Here is a 19,595-nt window from a genome sequence, read left to right as displayed (position 1 = left end):
TTGGGGAGGTGGGACCACATCTTATTCATTTCTGTTTCCCTGATGCCCAGAGCATAGAATTAAACAGGTTTCTGTGGACTGGTTAAAGATAATTCAGTATTAATTTTATTAGCTCTAGTAGTATAGTAACAACTTATCCAGAGATTAATTAACCAGAAATTCATACTATTCAACACCAGTTAGGTAGATGAAAAGAACTCCAGAATACTCATTCAATGAATTTAAAGACATACTTGTTATACACATTAAATGTCCTAAAGTAAAGTAAAAGTCAGTCGTGTCTGACCCTTTTTGACCCCATGGTCTGTAGCCTACCAGGCTCCTCTGTCTATGGGACTCTGCCGCAAGAACACTGGAATGGGTAGCCATTTCCTCCTCCAGGGGATCTTCCCAACCCAGGGATTGAACCCAGGTCTCCTACATTGCAGACACATTCTTTACTGTATGAGCCACCAAGCCTTTCCTCAAAAATGAATTGCCTCAAAACCCCATTTTTATTCTGAGTTAATTTGCTCTTATTTTAGGCTCAATGCAATGGCTTGGTAACCCAATTTGCTAAGGATAAAGGAGCAGCAGGTCAGATTAAAATGCCACTAGGGCCAGGTTCAGTATCAACAAGAAGAGACCACTGGGATCAGCAGATGAAAATTTAAAGTGCAGTAAAGTTTGGAATAAAAAGTCCACACATCATTAAGAGCATCTAAGAATGATACATATAAAAGATCTGCATAGTGATGACCAGAGCCACGAAAAATGATTTAATGACTTAATGATTCAGTTCATGCCTTTAAGGGATTAAGAATGAGCATAACACCTTTCAAAGATTTTCACTTCAAATAGTTAAAATAAGGTTATGGTCCTTGGTTTTCTAGAATATTTGACATATGGAACATTTTCTTCTAAATGAAATGTAGGTAATCTAGGCACTGAGATAAATCAGCCTTCAATTCTACATTGGAAATCAAGTATCAACCTATTTTTATCCTATATTTGCTGCTGTTGTTTAGTTGTGCCTGACTCTATGCAACTCCATGGACTGCAGCACACCAGGCTTCCCTGTCCTTCAATATCTCCCGGGGTTTGTGCAAACTCATGTCCATTGAGTCAGCTATGCTATCCAACCATCTCATCCTGTCGCCCTCTTCTCTTCCTGCTCTCAATCTTTCTGAGCATCAGGGTCTTTTCCAAAGAGTCAGCTCTTCGCGTCAGGTGGCCAAAGTATTGGAGCTTCAGCATCAGCCTTTCTAATGAACATCCAGGATTGATTTCCTTTCGGATTGACTCTTTGCAGTCCAAGGGACTCTTGAAGAGTTTTCTACAGCACCACAATTCGAAAGCATCAATTCTTCAGCACTCAGCCTTCTTTATGGTCCAACTTTCATGTCTGTACATGACTACTAGAAAAACCATATCTTTGACTATACTGACCTTTATCCTATATATAATCCATATATCTTATAATATCAGGGATTATAAGCCTTCATACATTTCAAAACCATTTTATATCCACTCAATAAAATCATACAATTGGTAGTTACTAAATCCTTCACATGGGTCCTTCTTTCATCTTTTACAATTATCTCATCCTTTATATTCCTGATACCCATACACTATGCTCGGGCAGGGCCATTACTGGACTTTATTCCTGAACACTGCTTTTGTCCTCCACTGGTCTCCAAACCCTTGATATTTTCCTCCTTCACTTTCTGGAACTTTTAAAAGATTCCCAAGTGATTCTAATGAACAGACAAGTTTGTGAACCACTATCCTAAAGGCTTGGCATACCATTCATTTGACTCTTAATTACAGTGGAACTAACTCTTTTTATGGCAGACATCAGTTGTCTGTGATCTCTGAGCTTAGCTGCTCTTAAGATACCTACCTTTTAATAAATATTCATTGTTTATGAAAAGTATGGCCGCCTCCATTTTCACTTTCTCTATTTATTTATCAACTACTTGAGAATTCTTAGGTGCCTTTCTTCCAGAAGACCTGTATCTTGCTTTGGGTCTCTAGCAATGAGCCACTCCTGTTTGCGCGGCTCTTCTTTTAGATGCCATTAGATGCTTGAGCAGACAGACACAAAGATGGTAGGTGGGAGTGGCCCTCTAGCTTTACTTTTACTTTGTGAGGAAGCACCTCAGGGGATCTGTCACGTTTGTCTGATTTTAAAGCAGATTGGGCTCCATTTTGCACAAAAGGCATTTTAAACAGACAGGTGTGAACCCGAAATAACGACAAAACTTTGAACTTTTACAGAACCTTTCATTGAACGGTATCAAAACAATTCAGCTCTTAAAGCCTTTTAGAAAGCTGATGGACAAAATATCCAACTGATATAGAAATAGGGATTGACTGTATTAACTCTGTTGGTTATTTGTTTCAAGTCCTCAAACAATGGGAAATATAAGTAGAGAAAACTATTTTCTACAAACTGTCTCCAAATGGTGATATTTAATTTTGAGACTCTTCTAGAAAATCTAATCCTTTTCTCACTCAAACTTTTGTTACCAATTCACAGACACATATTTGTGTTCAGAACCTAATAATTTTTTTTTTTTTTTCTTTTTCAACTTTAATTTGACCCAGCACTAGGGAGATGGTGAAGGATAGGAAAGCCTGGAGTCCTGCAGTCCATAGGGTTGCAAAGAGTTAGACACGACTGATCAATTGAACAAGAACAAATTAGCTTCTATTTGATGCTCTAAACTAAAGAAGCCTATTAAACAAATTAATAAAAATGGAACTCACTTGTGGTGAGAGAGAAATTACTTCTCTGATTTTTTTAAAAAAATGAAGTATAGTTGATCTACAATATTGTATTCATTTCAGATGTACAGCAACATAGATATAAATCTGATTCTTCTGGTTAATATTACTGAAATGTGTAATTTTGTACCATGTTTCTCAAAAAAAAAAAAAAAAAAAAAAAAGACAAACCTAATCTTTTCCTGTTTGCCTCTTTACTGGCTTCTTCTACCCTTTTCCATCACATTCATTACTGTGAGTTCAAGACTCCCAAGATTCAGAGTGGGAACTGGGGTGTGTTCCCATTTTCCTGTATTTTAAATCTGTTGTAAAATAAATATTTGTTATGAGCGAAATATGTCTGAGGAATGTCTATCAGACTACAGTTTTTATTTGGTTTTGTCCTAGCATATTATAATAGTTTTTTTTTTTCTTTAATTCTGCCCCATTTCAATGATTTCTTTGAAGTCTTGTTTTGACCAGCTGCTGAGCTTTTTGTGGCTATCCATTTACCTCACTTTCAAAAATGGTACATAAATGCAATTTGAACAAAATGAACAGTACTTTCACATTGTTTCAAAATCAAACATGTTCTTAAGGAATCTGATTTGTGGCAGATGGAGAACAAAACCTTCCAGAGGGAAGGCTGTTAAATGAGTCTTAATTGCCTGCACATGAAAACATAGTGACTAAGACTGTGTGCACAATTAGGAATTCAAACATGTAGAAAAGAACTGGCTATGGAGACAGGCAGACATTTTTGCAGGCATAGCTGGTTTCTTACAAATAGACCATAGAAGACAAGTTAGTATAGGAAAACACTTTTAAGAAATTCAGTTGTTTTCTCATTCCTTTTTTGTGTGTCAGACATCCCGTTCTAAAGAGGATTCATCTGCTTCTCACACTCACTGATGGAAGAATCACAATACACTCGAGAGGAAAAAAAAGTTTATTCAAGAACTAGCATTTCACTTCTACTTTCTACCATGTGTCAGATACTAGGCTTGATGTTTATTCATCTCATTTAATGCTTATCATAGCCCTCAGAGGTAGGTCTGTTACTACCTACATTCTATAGATTAGAAAGTTGAGGCTTAAGAGACTCTGCATTGTAATTTAATCATATTGAGCAGCCTGGCTGCATGCAACAAATTTGGGTAAATTCTCTTTTCATCTTCATTCTATTACAAATATTTACTAATTTACCTTGTTACGGCTTCTTAGATACACCCATCATTTAAAAAGTGGACATTTAATTTTGAAATACGTGGGATTTTTAAAGCATCTTTGACATTAATTTCTCTTTTTAATGCTTTCTTCTCTGCAATCACCCTCTGTGTTTTTTCAGTCTTCTAACTTTACTGAAGGTTTCAATGGTAAGTCAAAGACCTCTCTTGGTAAATGTCACATTACACCAACAGAGGAGCCTGGCAGGCTACAGTCCACAGGGTTGCAAAGTCAGACGTGACTTAAGTGACTTAGCAAACACTCATGCATGCATTTTCAAATATCTTTTGATATTAATCTCTAGCACAATTCCACAGTGATAAGAGAACAGACTTTATGATTTTAGTATCTTTAGAAATCACAAAAAATGAAATTTTTGCACCCGGTCTTATGTCCCTGAATATGTTTCAGCATCTCCTAGTTTACGGTCTATGGAAATAGAGAATTTGTATCCTAGTGTTGTACGACAATTGTATGTATCTTAATTATGTTGAATTGGTTCATAGTACTTTTCAAGTCTACTATATCCTTCTGCTGCTGCTGCTGCTAAGTTGCTACTTCTCTGTATATTTATTCTGTTAATTTTTAAGAGTTTGATATTGAAACTCCAACTAAAAATCTTAATTTATCTACTTAAAAAAAATAACTGCAATATATAGTGCAATGATACGTAACTCTGTTCTGTATTTACCAAGTCTCCTGTAAATGTGTTAACATACTTTCATAATTTAAAAAAATAAAAATGAAAAAAAAAATTGAGGCTTAGAGTATAACTTGCCCCATGGCTACGGAGTGGCATAGCTAGAACCCTCTTCTGTATTGATTTAAGGAATCCAAAGTCTGTCCTCTTACAATGCCTAGCTACTCCCCTGGAAAAAGATATATATACCTTTGTAAAAAACTAACATTCAGGGTGGCTATACTTCCAGGTTCAGTTCTATCATGTCTTTCTTGTACTGGGTGACAAGGCATGGTGACATTAGTGGAGAGGCCAGAGTCAGTCAGTCTGGGGAAGGCCTGATGCTGGAGAAGGTGTGGGGAGGAAGGCATGACTAGTCGTGGGTGAGATGCAGGTACTGCAGACAGGGGTCGGGGCTGAGAGGATAGAGAGGGGCCAGGGGCTGCTGCAGGCCAGTGGCTTCAGAAGCTAAGTCAGAGTGTGAGGCGGGGGGCGTGGTGGTCACAGGTCAGCGCTTCCGTGGCTCTGGATGCAGCAGCTGTGGGGCAGTGAGATGTGACCTGACTGGTTCTGTCATGGTGTGTGACTCTACCTAGCACCCCCAAACCTGGGCTTGGGCCCTCCTTCTCAAAATGATTCTGACTTTCCAAATGGGTAGGCTAGGCCATGCAGTGTTCTACAGTGACCTCCCACTGGTTTTCCATCCCATCCCACTGATGAACCTAAATGCCTTTTTTTGTGTGCCTGATAAGTTACTTCTGTCTAGTCTGACTCTGTAACCCTATGGACTGGGGCCCACCAAGCTCCTCTGTCCATGGGATTCTCCAGGCAAGAATGCTGGAGTGGGTTGCTATGCCTTCCCTCAGGGGATCTTCCTGACCCAGGGATCAAACCCACTTTTCTTATGTCTCCTGCACTGGCAGGTGGGTTCTTTAACACTAGCATCACCTGCTGCTGCTGCTGCTAAGTCGCTTCAGTCGTGTTCGACTCTGTGCGTCCCCATAGATGGCAGCCCACCAGGCTCCCTCGTCCCTGGGATCCTCCAGGCAAGAATACTGGAGTAGGTTGCTATCTCCTTCTCCAATGCATTAAAGTGAAAACTGAAAGTGAAGTCGTTCAGTCGTGTCCGACTCTTCACGACCCCATGGACTGCAGCCTACCAGGCTCCTCCGTCCATGGGATTTTCCAGGCAAGAGTACTGGAGTGGGGTGCCATTGCCTTCTCCACCTGGAAAGCCCTTTTATTGGGTCCTCAAATTCTCCTTCAGATTCTCTTTCCTTGGGAAACCTTACTTTCTCGAAAAGGAGATACATAGGTTAGTTCTAAAGGGCTTTGGTGAATGCCACTGTGTGTGTATTTTTTTTTCTAAAGTTCAAACAATGAAACATCAGATGGATTTAGAATCCCAAGTCATTCATATACTGGGACCTACTTACATGTTGTTCTCAGAAAGTGGAGAGGCTTAAAAAATAATCCTCTCGCTATAATCCTGTATCCCTTAAAGTAAACCTAATTAGGCAATGACTGGGTAGACAGCACTCCATTTAGAGGACTATTAAACAAAGATCATAGGAATGCAAATTATTCTTCCCTTTGATTCCTATACTTGTAAGTAAACCAGAAGCCGCAGACCATGGCCCCTGTCTAGATCTAAGTATAAAGGGGCATCAATAAATGGATATGGATCAAATGATCAAGAAGTCACATCATTCTGTACCTTCAGAGGAACTGTGTTCCTAAGGATATGCTAACAAACAAGTACCATCTCGCATCCCTAAGAATCTTAATATCATAAAGAGCAGGTTACTGAGAAATATGTTAACCAAATAAACAGTGTGCTGAGGCCAACCCTCTTATCCCGCTATAATCAATAATTATTTTTAACCTGCCAGCACTTATTTCCCCTTTCTAACTGTACCCTAATTTCTCTCAGAAATTACTTGGCATTTCTATCTCATAACCCTAATTATCAAACAGACCACAAGGATCAAGTGCTCACAATGTGCCATGCCTCGTGCTTAGTTCTTCTTAAATATCATCTCACAAACTCCCTCGGAGATAATTACTATTTATTCTCCCCGCTTCAAAAACAAGGAACTTGAGGCTTTGGGAGGTTAAATGATTTGTTTCAGGAGAAACATGCGCAGGTGGCAGAAGTAGAACGTGAATCCACGTAATCTCACCCCATCACTTAGGCTCTCGGCCCTGCATTTTACTACCTGACCTGTGAAACAGCCCAATGCCCCGTTTTCCTTGAGCCAAAGCCCAAGACCCAAATCATACCCACTGGACTCACTCACTGGAATTTGGCTCTAAAACAGAATAACAAAGGGACTAAAAACTGTTTCAGGGATCTCACCTGATTGACCCTGCCATGAGATTTAGGTGTTCTGATTCCTTCAACCCTGATCCTTTAGCCTCCCCACCAGTTCTCAGGGAACTGGGGATTCTCCTAATATTCTTCTACTAAATCACACTTGGCTTATTAAGTGAGCAGAATTGGTTTTTATCTTGCAACCAGAGGATCGCTACTGATACAAGATCATAGAAGAGGAAGTTATAAGCCAGCTTAGGAGAGGATTGTATGGAATCCTCAAAGAACAGGATGCTGAAGCTCTGTAGGTGCCTGGTAATAACTGAACAGAGGCAGTGAGAAATGCCATGTGCATTTCCTCTGCTGCCCTTTTTGTGGAAATGATGAGGGATGAGCCCTCCCCAGCCAGTGGGCTGAGACACACCGGCCCTCTCCTCTATCTCTGGCACCTTCAGCAGCTTCCAGGAATGGACCCTGGCTGTGAGGATCTAAAGAAACACAGACCCTATGAGGCGTGGCTGAAGAATAAAAAAGAACCCCTAGAGATGAGACCATTGTCAACTCCCTATATATATACACATACTTCATATATTGCCATCACTCTTAACAATTCTAGGACACTCTGTCTTGGCATTACCTTCAGAGTCCATATTATAATACTTCTCTCTAATGCTTCAATATTGTCTTACCCCTTGGAGTGGCTACCTTTTTAGAATTAGCTTCATCCAGGCTAATCTGATATCTTATTTGGTGACTAAGGTTGGTAATCATATTGGAATTAATATTTTTGGTCATTAGTGAAGCATGACAGTAAACCAAGCAGACAGCTTTTTTCTTGTATGGCCCATAAAATGTCTCCAAAGCCATTCCCCAAATGCTTTTATCAATGGCAGCAGGGCAAAAAACATACACAGTGTGCAAAGATGACCACTTTGAGGATCAACATGAATAATACAACTAGACAGTCTGACACAATGTTTACATGCATTATCTTGTATACGTTTCAAAATCATAAATGCAATATTACTATCACTATTGTTGTTATTCAATACATTTAACAGAAAGACTTAGGACATTTGAATAACTCTTCTAAGGTCACAAGGTGGGTAAGCAGGAGAGACAGCAATGAAACTCAGATCTCTCAACTTCAGAGCCCTGCTCTTCTTCCTCTATGCAGGTTCTGAATTGCACATCAAAGAAGCAAACAAAACACAGCACTTTGATTTTGTTTTCAAAATAAAAACCTCTTGGAAGAGAAAACCTAGATCTATTTCTAACTACATAAACATTTGTAATTAAAGAGCACAGTCTGTGCACAGTGACCCAAGACACATCTTAGAGATGCTCACCTCTTCCTCAACTGAGGTCTCCATTCCCCAACCTGTTCTTTGTTATTTTCTTCCCTGGTGATTCGGAAAATCTTTCTTTTACCCTCTCATTCCTCTAACTCGCTTGTGTGGTGTTGTTAAATTTTCCCTAAGTTCCTCAAGTAGTTCTCTAGACCTTTTCCAGTCTCTAAGCTAAATCACAGAGTAGACAGCTTCCTGGCTCTCTCAACAAAGGATCTCAGCCGGACCCACTTCCTCTTCCCTCCCTTTTTCCCTCTTTTCCTTATCCACCCATCCTTCCACTTATTTACAAACCCTCTGGTTTTCTATTTACTTAACTCCCTCTGTCATTCCATAGAACACATTTTACCTTTTTAAAATTCCACAAAACTCTAGGAAAATGGTCATAAATTTCAGTGGAGGTATTTTATGCTTAACTGGGTCCTGAGAGACCAAGCACAGTTCTTCACATCCAGGTGAACAGATGAGTGAAGGAGCAGATCCATTAATGAAGTTCTGCAGGTGGACAATTCAGTGAGCAATATGCAAATATCAGAAACATACCCGGGGCGGGGAGGGGAGGGAAGCGGGGAAGACGTGAGCACCCATTTGTTTCGCCAGACACACTGAACACAATTAGAAATACTTTTAGAGCACCAACAATGCCAAAAAAGAACCACAAAAAGGAAGAGGGCACACTAAAAAAGCATTGGATATGCAGACATCAGAAATACCTAGAGGAATTGCCTTTGGGACACAGAGATCTAGGGAATGTCATGGCTAGAAAGGGACTCAAGAAAATGATAATGGAGGTGAAGAGCTTACTTTGAGTCTACACACAAAGAGAAGATGAATATTACCTTACGGTGGAACATGTCATCTCAAGCGTTAACAGTGAGTGGGTCTGAGAAGCAAGGTGAGCGCAGAGGCTCGAGCACTGCCCTATCCTGAAATCGCAGACATCCTCCATCTACCTCACTGCTCACACACACCGAGGGGTTCTCTCCTTGTTGATGCACCTTCCCGGGGTGTTGTGACAACAGGCACTTCAGAGGAGTCAGGAAGAGAACTGTGGGGACTGAAGAAAACTTGAGGAGTTCTACTTCACAAGAAGGAATCTTTTCCTTAGCTCTTAACTGACCTTTCAGGGTTTCCTAAAGGGTTGTTCTGGAGAAGACAACGGCACCCCACTCCAGTACTCTTGCCTGGAAAATCCCATGGACGGGGGAGCCTGGTGGGCTGCCGTCTATGGGGTCGCACAGAGTCGGACACGACTGAAGTGACTTAGCAGCAGCAGCAGCAGCAAAGGGTTGTTCTGTATCCACAGACCTAATCTCTCCTCCGTCCTACCCTCCATTCATACAGATTCAGTAAGACACAACATAGGATCCTTTTCTACTCTCTCTTCTTTAAAAAAAAAAAGAAAGAAGAGAAGAATTACTTTGGGGAGAAGATGACAGCAGATTGTGTTTCTGTGCATGGATCAATACATTTTAAGGGAGGGAAGGCTTTAGGGTCTGCCTTTGAGTCAGACAATCTGTGTATGCCTGCTCAGTTGCTAAGTCCTGTCTGACTCTGACTCTTTGGGACCCCATGGACTGTAGCCCACCAGGCTCCTCTGTTCATGGGATTTCCCAGGCAAGAATATTGAAGTGAGTTGCCATTTCCTACTCCAGGGGAGCTTCCCAACTCAGGCATTGAACCCGCATCTCCTGCGGCTCCTGCATTGGCAGGAGAACTCCTTACAAACACTGAGCTACCTGGGAAGCCCCAGACTTAACTTACACCTTGTGGGGTCGCAAAGAGTCAGACACGACTAAGCGACTGAACTGAACTGAACTGAACTGTCATTTGAAGCTATCTATTGAATTATCGTAAGATTTAAAATAGATTATGCATGTGGAGTCTTTAATACATATCACATATCAGAAAATGTTAATTTTTATTAATGTTAGTATTAATAGATCCAATTAAAAATTTTTTCTGAATAGTGAAAGAAAGAATGCTCGGAGTGAAATCCTCATTTATTCATAGAGTTAAATAATTCCGTGTAACACTTAATTAGAAAAACGTGGGAAATTAGACCCAAAGGAATTTTCATTGTTTTGCCCCACCACAGTCTTTTATTTCTAAGCGTGCCTAAGGGAACACGCTTTAAGGCATACATGGGTGGGAAGCCCTTTGTGTATAAAGGGAGTGACTTAAGAATGCAGTTTTGCTGTTCTTTCATTTTTTTTCTTTTTTTTTTTTTAAAGGAGACTGCATACAGTGTCTGAGAAGAAAAGAATACAGTAACTAAACAAAACATTTCCCAAACTCACTCCCACCCTGGTACACAAACACGGACATGATACTTCATTTTCTTCAAGGAGAGGGACAAGCTGGCCTAATTAAAATCTGTATACACTTGGAGAGATATCAGGGGTGATGGCCCAGATGATGACGACCATGCTGAGGAGGATGGCACAGATAATAATGTCACCTTGTATTTCCTTCTGCCGATCACAAAGCACCTCACGCATATTATCTTGTTTATCTGAGGCTGCACTGTCTGTTGGATGGGGATGGGCGTATCACCGTCCACAGTTTCCAGAGAGTCAATGATTTTCCAACAACTTTCCCGCAACTCAATGGCAACACTGTTCAGAGCAGTACTCTCCTACTGCATTCAGTATCCGATTATTCTCCCAAATGTGGCTGATTTGTTCACTTGGGGCACTTGAATTTAGATCCCAAGCCTTACCCCAAAGATTCTGTTCTGGACTGTCCTGGAACTTGTCTTTTTGCATTTATTTTTACAGATCCCTTAGGGGTTCCTTAGATCAGGCAGGTTTGGGAAGGACTGTGCTTTTCTAACTCAGGGTGGTGAGGAAGGGATACAGGCTGAAGGGGACGTTGGTGACTTCAACTCTTCTATTTTCATGGTAGCTTTTCTGATCAACTGGAGAATAACAGAATTGTCTTGTCGTAGGCTCAACCACCACCAGGCAGAGGGCTGCCCTATCTGAGGGATATTATTATTTGAATATACAGTGAGTGGCACAATAATATTGAAAGAACATTTGGCAGTGTCTCATTTGTACTTTTTCTATCAAGGGCAGGCAAACACAAGCCCGTGATCTGAGACATACTTACAAGTCTGTCACCAGATTCTATATACAGCGGTACTGCTATCCGCCTTTGCTAGTTACTAGTCAACATGCAAAAATATCTTAAACTAAACCCAACATACATAATTAAAAAGGATGAAATGGGTGCCTACTGCTCACTTAGCAATTTAACATATATTCTTTAAGTGCATTTTTCTACATTATTAATTTTTTCTCATAAAGAAGTCATGTAACATTTTTTATTATAGAACTTTTACCACCGAAATAGAACTCACATATTGCTGAGCACTTGGGCTGTTTTCAATCTCTTATACAAACGCACAATGGTGTGGTGAATCCCTGTGTGTATGCCTTCATTTTTCTCTTTTCTCTCACTCCTCAATCTAATCAAACACCAAGACTTCTCAAATCTCTGCGAAGAGCTGTGAATCCATCTCCCCCTCTCCATCCCCAGCACACCCACCCCAGTTTGGACCCACATGATCTTCAACGTGCACTTGGTCTGGAACGGCTGTCGGGTAAGTATGAGGCTGCCTCTTGTCTGTCTTCCTTCCAATCTGTTTTCTCTGCAGCTTCCAACACTGTCATTCTAACATATATACTTGGTCCTGCACTTAGAAACGACTGCTGACTTGCCATTGCTCATAAAGTAGAGTCCACTGTTACTTCCACTGACTTCCGAGGCTCTTCATGCTGCTGCCTAAATCTACTCCTGCAGACTCATGTGCTGTTGCTCTCATTCACTCTCAGCTCTTTTTGTTCCTTACTGTCCCCAGTCTCCTGAGCTGGACCAGCACTCCATGCTTCCATATCTCACTGTTGTTGATCCTTTGGCATGAGGTTGTTGTTGTTCAGTTGTTAAGTCGTGCCTGACTCTCAGCAAGCCCATGGACTGCAGCACGCCAGGCTTCCCTGTCCTTCACCATCACCCAGAATTTGGAGAACTCCACATTCTTCAAAGTTCAGCAGGGAGTTTCCCCCAGGTAGAGTCACTTGCCCTCTCCTTCAAATACATAGAGGTATGTGAACTTGCTTCAGTGGCGGCACTTAGCTTGTACTTAATTATTCATAGTTCCTTTTCTGTGCCCCATGTGACTTCTGGGAAGCCAGTAGTCACATTTTACTCTTTTTATTTCCAACACCTACCTCATTGCATGCCACATATAAGGTGCACAGAAAATATGTGTTGATGAAATAATAATAATAAATTAAAGCAATAATGATAGTCTGTATTTGTTGAGTACATTCTGGGTACCAACCACTATGCTAGTCACTGACTTAGAATTTACTGATAAGGAAATGAAAACTTTGAGAATTTAAGTAAGCTGACCAAGATAACACAGTAAGAAGAAAGCTGGATTTTCAACCTGTATGGTTTCACTCATAATCTTTTTGCTGTTCTGACTCAATGAATATGCAATTTCATTTAATTGTTTCAGTTAAAATTATAACAAAATATCCAGAGCAGATATTTAGTCGATAGAGATATGATTAAATTATATTTTCCCATTTTCACTGGTTTTCTGTTAGAAAACCAAATTTAACTTAAATCAATTTCTAACTAAAAAGTGATTGTCATACCTGGTCTTTTTACAAATTAGTAGAGATAGCTCTACTTATCTAAATGAAAGCATAAGAAGGCAAAACAAGTTAGCTTTAAGGAAGGAAACAGACTTTGGCTCCTCTAAAAGATCATAAATTTAAGGAATAAGTAGTCATACTCCATGCACTTTAAGTAAATCTTTTAGTTCAGTGTTTTTCCTGGAAAGGTCTTTTTAATGTGGGGATTTTTGTAAAAGTAAACTCCTCCGGCTCAAAAATTTAGAATATTCCACACTCATAAGATGCATCAAATATAAAAGTAAAACTAGCAAAAACCTCCCGCCCCCCAAAACCAATGGCTAACACTCACATACACAATCTTTATTAATTTTTTATTAAAGCTATTAAACATAATGTGTTCTCAGCATCCCTCAATCACATTCCCAAGAAAGCTTACTGTGCCTCGTTCTCTGTAATCAGTAAAGTGTTGCCACTATCTTTGCTCTTATTAAAAGAAAGGGAAAAAAGAGCTGCATGATGAAGCCAGTTCCTGCCAGGGGCTGATGAGGAGGGTGAGACTTCCATGGCAACAGCTGGGTCTTCATGCCCCCACCCATTCTGTCTAAAGGCACGTTTTTTAGTTCAGTGTCCCCTCAGGCCCTATATCTCTCTCTCACCAAGGTCTCTTTCCCCTTCTTTAGAGGCTCCTACTTCCAACTGCTATCTATTTTATATACACACACAGTGGCACTCGTGGTCAAGAACCCCCCTCCCCCACCCCCACTGCCAATGCAGATAAGAGACACAGGTTCTATCCCTGGGTCAGGAAGATCCCTTGGAGGAAGGCATGGCAACCCACTCCAGTATTCTTGCCTGGAGAATCCCACAGAGAGAGGACCTTAGGGGGCTATAGTCCATGGGGTCACAAAGAGTCGGATACAACGGAAGTGACTTAGCAGGCTTATAATGTAAAAAGATACAGATGTATCTTTTTCACATCACATACACTAGTTGTTTTTATTATATACACACAGGGATTTAAAAGGCAAACCTACATATAAGTCACTAGTACTGTCCATAAAAGCGTTTAGTTTTCTTTCTTTAGCCAGCACAAAGTGTTAAATGATCAGTCCAGATAATAGCAAAATAATTGTTCCAGTTAAATTGTTCCCCAAAAATTGTTTCAGTTTTTTTTTTTCATCAATAGATTTTAGAAAATGCTTTGTGCTTTAGAAGAACTCTAAACAAACAAAATTAAGTTTCTTTTCATTGTGTTTTGACTAGTATATTTTGAAAATTTACTTTTTAAATTCTCTGCTTAACAACTGATTAAATTCTATTAAAAATGCACTTTTAAAAAAGGAGTTATGGATATTCAGGGTGAAAAATATGAGTGGAGATATACCAAAATTTTGGACTAAAACTACTTTTGTTTTATTTTATGCTTGTCCCTGAATTATGTGTCTCCCTCTACAGGTAAATGGTAGGTAATTGTACTAGTTTTATTGCTTCGATAGAAGAACTTGTATTTTCTCCTTAGTCAGCCAACCTTTATTTGAAGGTCTCTAGGATATAATCTGTAGAAATAACAAAAATAGCTCTAAATATAAAGACCTGTTCAGTGAGAAATCAGGACAGTATAATTTTTTGAGTCCATATACAAAACAAAACAAAACAAAACAATAATTATCTATTACCCAGAAATCAATATCCTTTAAGATTTCTTTTACTTTCTCCAAAACATACACTTCATGGTGGGGTCAGAAGGCTACCCTGATTTCACTGATAATTTTATAAGGGTATAACTTTGGAAAAAGGGGTCTTGCATTTATTCTCAGTTCTGCCTCTAAGTAGCATTTTTTTTTTCTCACTAGGACTCAATTTTCTCATTTTTAAAATAGAGAACTTTAAATGCATTTTCTCTCAGTTACATTCTCACCATGAAGATCCTCAATTTAAATATGACTAAAAAAGCTTCCCTGGTGGCTCAGAAGGTAAAGAATCTGCGTGCAATGCAGGCGACCCAGGTTAGATCCCTCAGGAAGATCCCCTGGATGCAGGCAGGGCAACCCCACTCCAGTATTCTTGCCTGGAGAATTCCATGGACAGAGGAGCCTGGTGGGCTACAGGCCATGGAGTTGCAAAGTCTGACACAACTGAGTGACTAACAAAGGGACAGAAAATATGGAAATTACAAATACTGTAAAGTGATATTGTCAAGATGTGACAGGGTCTCAGGAGATGGCCACAGAACATTTTTCTTGAGTTAGCTTTGTTTGAAAATGAAATGCTCAAAAGAACTAACCGTGTCCCCAAACACAAGGCTCTATACCAAAACCAGGGCTCAATGTCACCATGCAGGTATAGCTTGGCAACTCTGACTCTCTGCTGCCCTCTCATGTTTCAGCACACTCTAGTTCTGCTATTCACTGCTAAGGACCCACGCACTTGAGCCTTGCACTAAGTATGTGTATGTGTGTCTGTCACTCAGTCATGTCCTACTTTTTGCAACCCTATGGACTGTAGCCCACCAGGTTCCTCTGTCCATGGGATTTTCCAGGCAAGAATACTGGAGTGGGTTGCCATTTCCTCCCTCCAAGGCATCTTCCTAACCCAGGGATCAAACTTGGGTCTCCTGCACTGCAGACAGATTCTTGACCACCAAGACACCTGGGAGCCCTGCATTAAGTACAGGGATTCCTAAAGATGTGCTATCACTACTGTTTGCAAACAAAACCACAAATTAAACACACAAGTAAAGCTGATACATCACCACTGTCCTTCTTCTCTACACTACCAGTTTTAAAATTAGCTTTAGGATCAAAGCTAATTTTAGCTTTTTTTAGGGTCAAAAAAAAGGTCAGACACAGTGTAGAGATGTAGGAAGAAAACTTTGTGAATCACTCATGACAGGCTTCTGTTCCTCATCTAACTTATCTCCTTGGATTCCTGTAACAGCACCAAGAATTAGGAACTCCTATCTCCATTCTTCCAACGAAGGAATAAAACTAAAGAGAGAGACAAGGTTTGCACTCAGGCCCAGAAAGCCACATGCCATCTTTCTGTTATACCACACTAAAGAACAAATAGCTCTTCAGTAGGAAGGCTCTTTTCTAAATGAACATTTGGAAGCTGTTTTTTTTTTCTTTTTTCCATTGTTACACTGATGTAGAGCTATGTATTTACCTATTATGGAGAGCATTAAAATCTGGCAACTAACACGCTTCATCCCTAATGATATAAAATCAAACTCTTCCAACTTTAACTCATGTAAAATGGAATAACCTCCAAGGCGGAAAGGAGTGTTTTTAGTTCTATGTGAGAAAGTTCTAGAAGGCACAATGTGATATAGAGCGAGTGAAAACTTTTTTAAAGCTCAAGAAGTTGATTTATGGAGACTTAATTTTCTTTCCATCTCCCCTAGTTCATACAGAATGAATGCTAGACACAAAAACCAAATAAAAACAAGAAAGGAAAATGATGTATTGAGTGCTTATTCTATGCTGAGAGCATTGCACACATGAAATCATTTATTTAGCAACAGCTATATAAAATACAATCATTGTTTTGTAAATGGGAAAACAGGCAGAAAAAGGGTACGTAACCTGCCCAGGGCCACACAGCTATCATGATAGAATATGACTTGGATTCTGGACATGCAGAGAAGCACCTTTCTCCCCTATGAAATCACACACAATTCCAAGAGTGCCCCATCAGTAATGTTCTATGGAGGTGCTCTGCAGGGGTTCTGTGCACCAACATGGCCTTTTGGATCAACCATGAACTTAACTGCATAGAGTACTACACTGTTCCTCTAGAACCCATGAATAATTTCTAAGAAGGCCAAGCTCACCTTCAAGATTGCCACACTGACTGTTTAACGCTCTCCTTCACCCCGGCCAGGGAGTGAACTTGGAGTCAGGTCCCATGCCACCGAGGGAGGAAATTCACAAGCACACCTTCCCGCTATGTCTTGTCTTCTAGAGAAGCCTCACGATTTATGTTTTTAAGGGCCCACGTTCTCAGAATGAGCTCAGAGAGGAGAACGTCCCTTGCTGTTGCCTTCATTCCCCAACTCCCTCATTCAACTTTTCCACCTGTTTGCCATGCTTGGGCAAGGAAAAAGTCTACCGTTTGCTAGCCAGTTCATTTCCTGTTGTGCTTTGTGATGAATACAGCTGCATGAAGCACTTAATGACAGTTAATACTTAATGACAGTTAATTAGTCTCCTTTCGTAGATATTTCTGTAGCCCACAGCCCCAGGTCAAGATCATGTGGGTACAAATGAGGCCACATTAACCTTGACACCCAGATGTCCATGACCCACCATTCCCCCGGTATTGCTCCTGGCTTTAGCACTAAGTGAAAACATTTGGGAGCTTCTGTGGGGCCTCCCACATGTATTTAAAACCGCTTCTGTGCCTCCTGAGTGGACTACTCTTTCTTTAATCAGTGCCAGATGCCTGCCATGATGGTCAGTCAGCTGCCCCGGCCATGCAGCAACCCCCAGCTCTTGGTGGACACAGTAGCTTCCACTGGTACCTGCAGCTGCTGTTCTGGGAGGAAGCTCTGTGGAGCTGGCTCATATGGAACCTCAAGCTACAGGAGCTTTCAGGGACCAAAACAGCACTGAGTCCCGTACAAACTGCGATGTCAGCTGTCTCGCTTATTGCCAAGGTGAAGGGGGCTCAGGTCTAGTGCTGGGAGCAAGGCTGGGAACCAGGTTCCATGTGGTGTCTCTCATTAGACGCGCCAGGTACGTTTGGGCTCTCTTATATTGTGGTCTCTGAAGAAGACATTTCTTACTCAAAGAACTTACTTTAATGTATAGGAATTTCAATTATTGTTCATCTCTTGACCAATGGCAAGAAGAAAACAGGTAAACCAGACAGACTATGAAATGCCAGCTGAAAATCATCACCAATAAGATCTTGAAAGATAAACATGGTAAAGAAAACCAATAATGTAATAGTCAATGGAACGCAAGTCTATTTGAAAGACATTCAGGAAAGACCAACATTAACAACTATTCCAGAATCACTTTGATGTGGTGATCACAAATGAGCCCAATTGAAAGGTCCTGATTGGACATGATGAAGTTCACTTTCAAGCAAAGTACAGTCACTAATAACGTAATAATGAGCTCCTCTGCATATTATGAGCTGGAGTCCAAGGAAGACACTTGAATCAAGTGAAGTGTGGGTCTAGTTTGGAGAATATGTTAATTGTCTTCTGGTAATAATTTTAGAAAACATAGGTTTTCTTCTCCAGGCAATTATTTTAATGAATCAATTGGAGTTTCAAGAAATGATTAAATGAGTTCAAATGTGGTTTCAGGTTCAGCAAAATGAGATCATTTGCTCTGTTTTTGGATCAGCTGAGGTCAAGCCCCATGTCTAAAATAGACTAAAAGGAATTGGAGTAATTTTATTCTTCTGCCCTTTACACCCTTCACCCTTCCATCCACTTCTCTTCCCCAAACATCTGTTCTTTTGATCTCATTGAACTTTCAGCTATTATATAATTACTTCTTCTCTCCTCTCCCAAATTGAATTTAATCTCAACTCTATGGGCCGAAAGTGGGAGTATTGGAATGGCGTTCCTTCCTACACACAATTGGGGTATTGATTAAACAAGAAGGTAACTTTTATTTATGTTCTGACTTTCATTAAACCAAACTAGCATATATTAACAAAATGATGATAACACAAGCTCAGAAACAACATGTTCAACACTTTTAAGGTAATGCTACCTCTCAAGATATGAATGAGCAACGCTCAACTGAGTAGGAGTACAAATTTAATTGTTTTTGTTTTTTTTTAAAAAAGGCACATTAGTTAAGTTTTACCAACAGCTTAAAATGGACAGCTTGTGACATCAATGAGAGAAATGAGATGATAAAGAGGAAAGGATTAATTTCTTAAATACTTTAAAACTGCAGAAAAAACTGGTACTATAATAATTAGGTGGAATCTTGGAAAATATGCTTTTTTCCTAGACGTGAAAAGAATAATCTCCCAGATCTTTCTTACCTGTTAGGGTGGCTTTATTGATGGATGGTTGGTTGCACATGGGTGATCTTCTGACAAAGAGAGAAAAACACAGAGCCGTAAATATGTGATATTTTGTTGGTTTCGGGACTCTCTGAGTCATTTCAAATACACCATTTAAATGTAAGGATTATTTTTAAGTTAGGATAAGCAAATGAAGATTTTTTTCATGCTAGTCAGTCAAATTCCTATGCACCCTTTGTACTATAGTTCAGATCAAAAAAAAAAAAAAAAAAAGCTAAATCTCGTTGTGATAGACTTTGGGGTAAATAAAGCTGATGTAAAGGTCACAGAGACATGAGAGAAGAGGAAGTCTTTATTGACTGACCGTATTCAATTAAGCCAAGGCTTACAGAGCAAACACTGACTTTCTGAACTTGAAAAAGCAGCGAGTCTACAACTGGTTTCTCTAATGCAATGTTATGAAACTTTTATTTTTGCATAACTTGACATGATTACCTATACATTATCAGAAGTGAATGATTCCTTGTAAACTATATTACACTTAGAGAACCTGCTTCAACTTTTTCCCATTTTCTTATATTAAGAAACATCTCTGATACATTTGTTAGAAAGGTATATTAACAACTGGCCCA

General features: G+C 40.0%; 1 protein-coding gene and 2 long non-coding RNA genes across 5 annotated transcripts in view; 1 reads left to right on the top strand and 2 right to left on the bottom strand.

Annotated features, from left to right (window-relative positions):
• PDE4D (phosphodiesterase 4D) overlaps positions 1–19,595 on the bottom strand; it is an 849,844-nt gene that overhangs the window by 206,677 nt on the left and 623,572 nt on the right. For both annotated transcript variants that reach the window (XM_055555248.1, XM_055555247.1), the window contains exon 5: positions 18,982–19,031. In XM_055555248.1, the coding sequence (XP_055411223.1) occupies positions 18,982–19,031 (50 nt within the window). The remainder of the gene's footprint in view (positions 1–18,981; positions 19,032–19,595) is intronic.
• On the bottom strand, positions 434–18,179 carry LOC129633329 (uncharacterized). The gene is made up of 2 exons (XR_008705031.1): positions 16,802–18,179; positions 434–14,525 (listed from the first exon to the last, which is right to left on the bottom strand). It is a non-coding gene; the product is annotated as an uncharacterized LOC129633329 (long non-coding RNA).
• The window catches only part of LOC129633323 (uncharacterized), a 16,241-nt gene continuing 14,216 nt past the window's right edge, over positions 17,571–19,595 (top strand). Inside the window, exon 1 of one of the 2 annotated variants that reach the window (XR_008705026.1) lies at positions 17,571–17,705. This is a non-coding gene — a long non-coding RNA (uncharacterized LOC129633323). Of the gene's footprint in view, positions 17,706–18,454; positions 18,590–19,595 lie in introns of those variants that run through there. The other variant, XR_008705025.1, reaches the window with a different exon arrangement.

The sequence above is a fragment of the Bubalus kerabau genome, chromosome 18, assembly GCF_029407905.1.
Source record: "Bubalus kerabau isolate K-KA32 ecotype Philippines breed swamp buffalo chromosome 18, PCC_UOA_SB_1v2, whole genome shotgun sequence".
NCBI lineage: Eukaryota > Metazoa > Chordata > Mammalia > Artiodactyla > Bovidae > Bubalus > Bubalus kerabau.
This window is presented reverse-complemented; position numbering and strand designations above follow the sequence as displayed.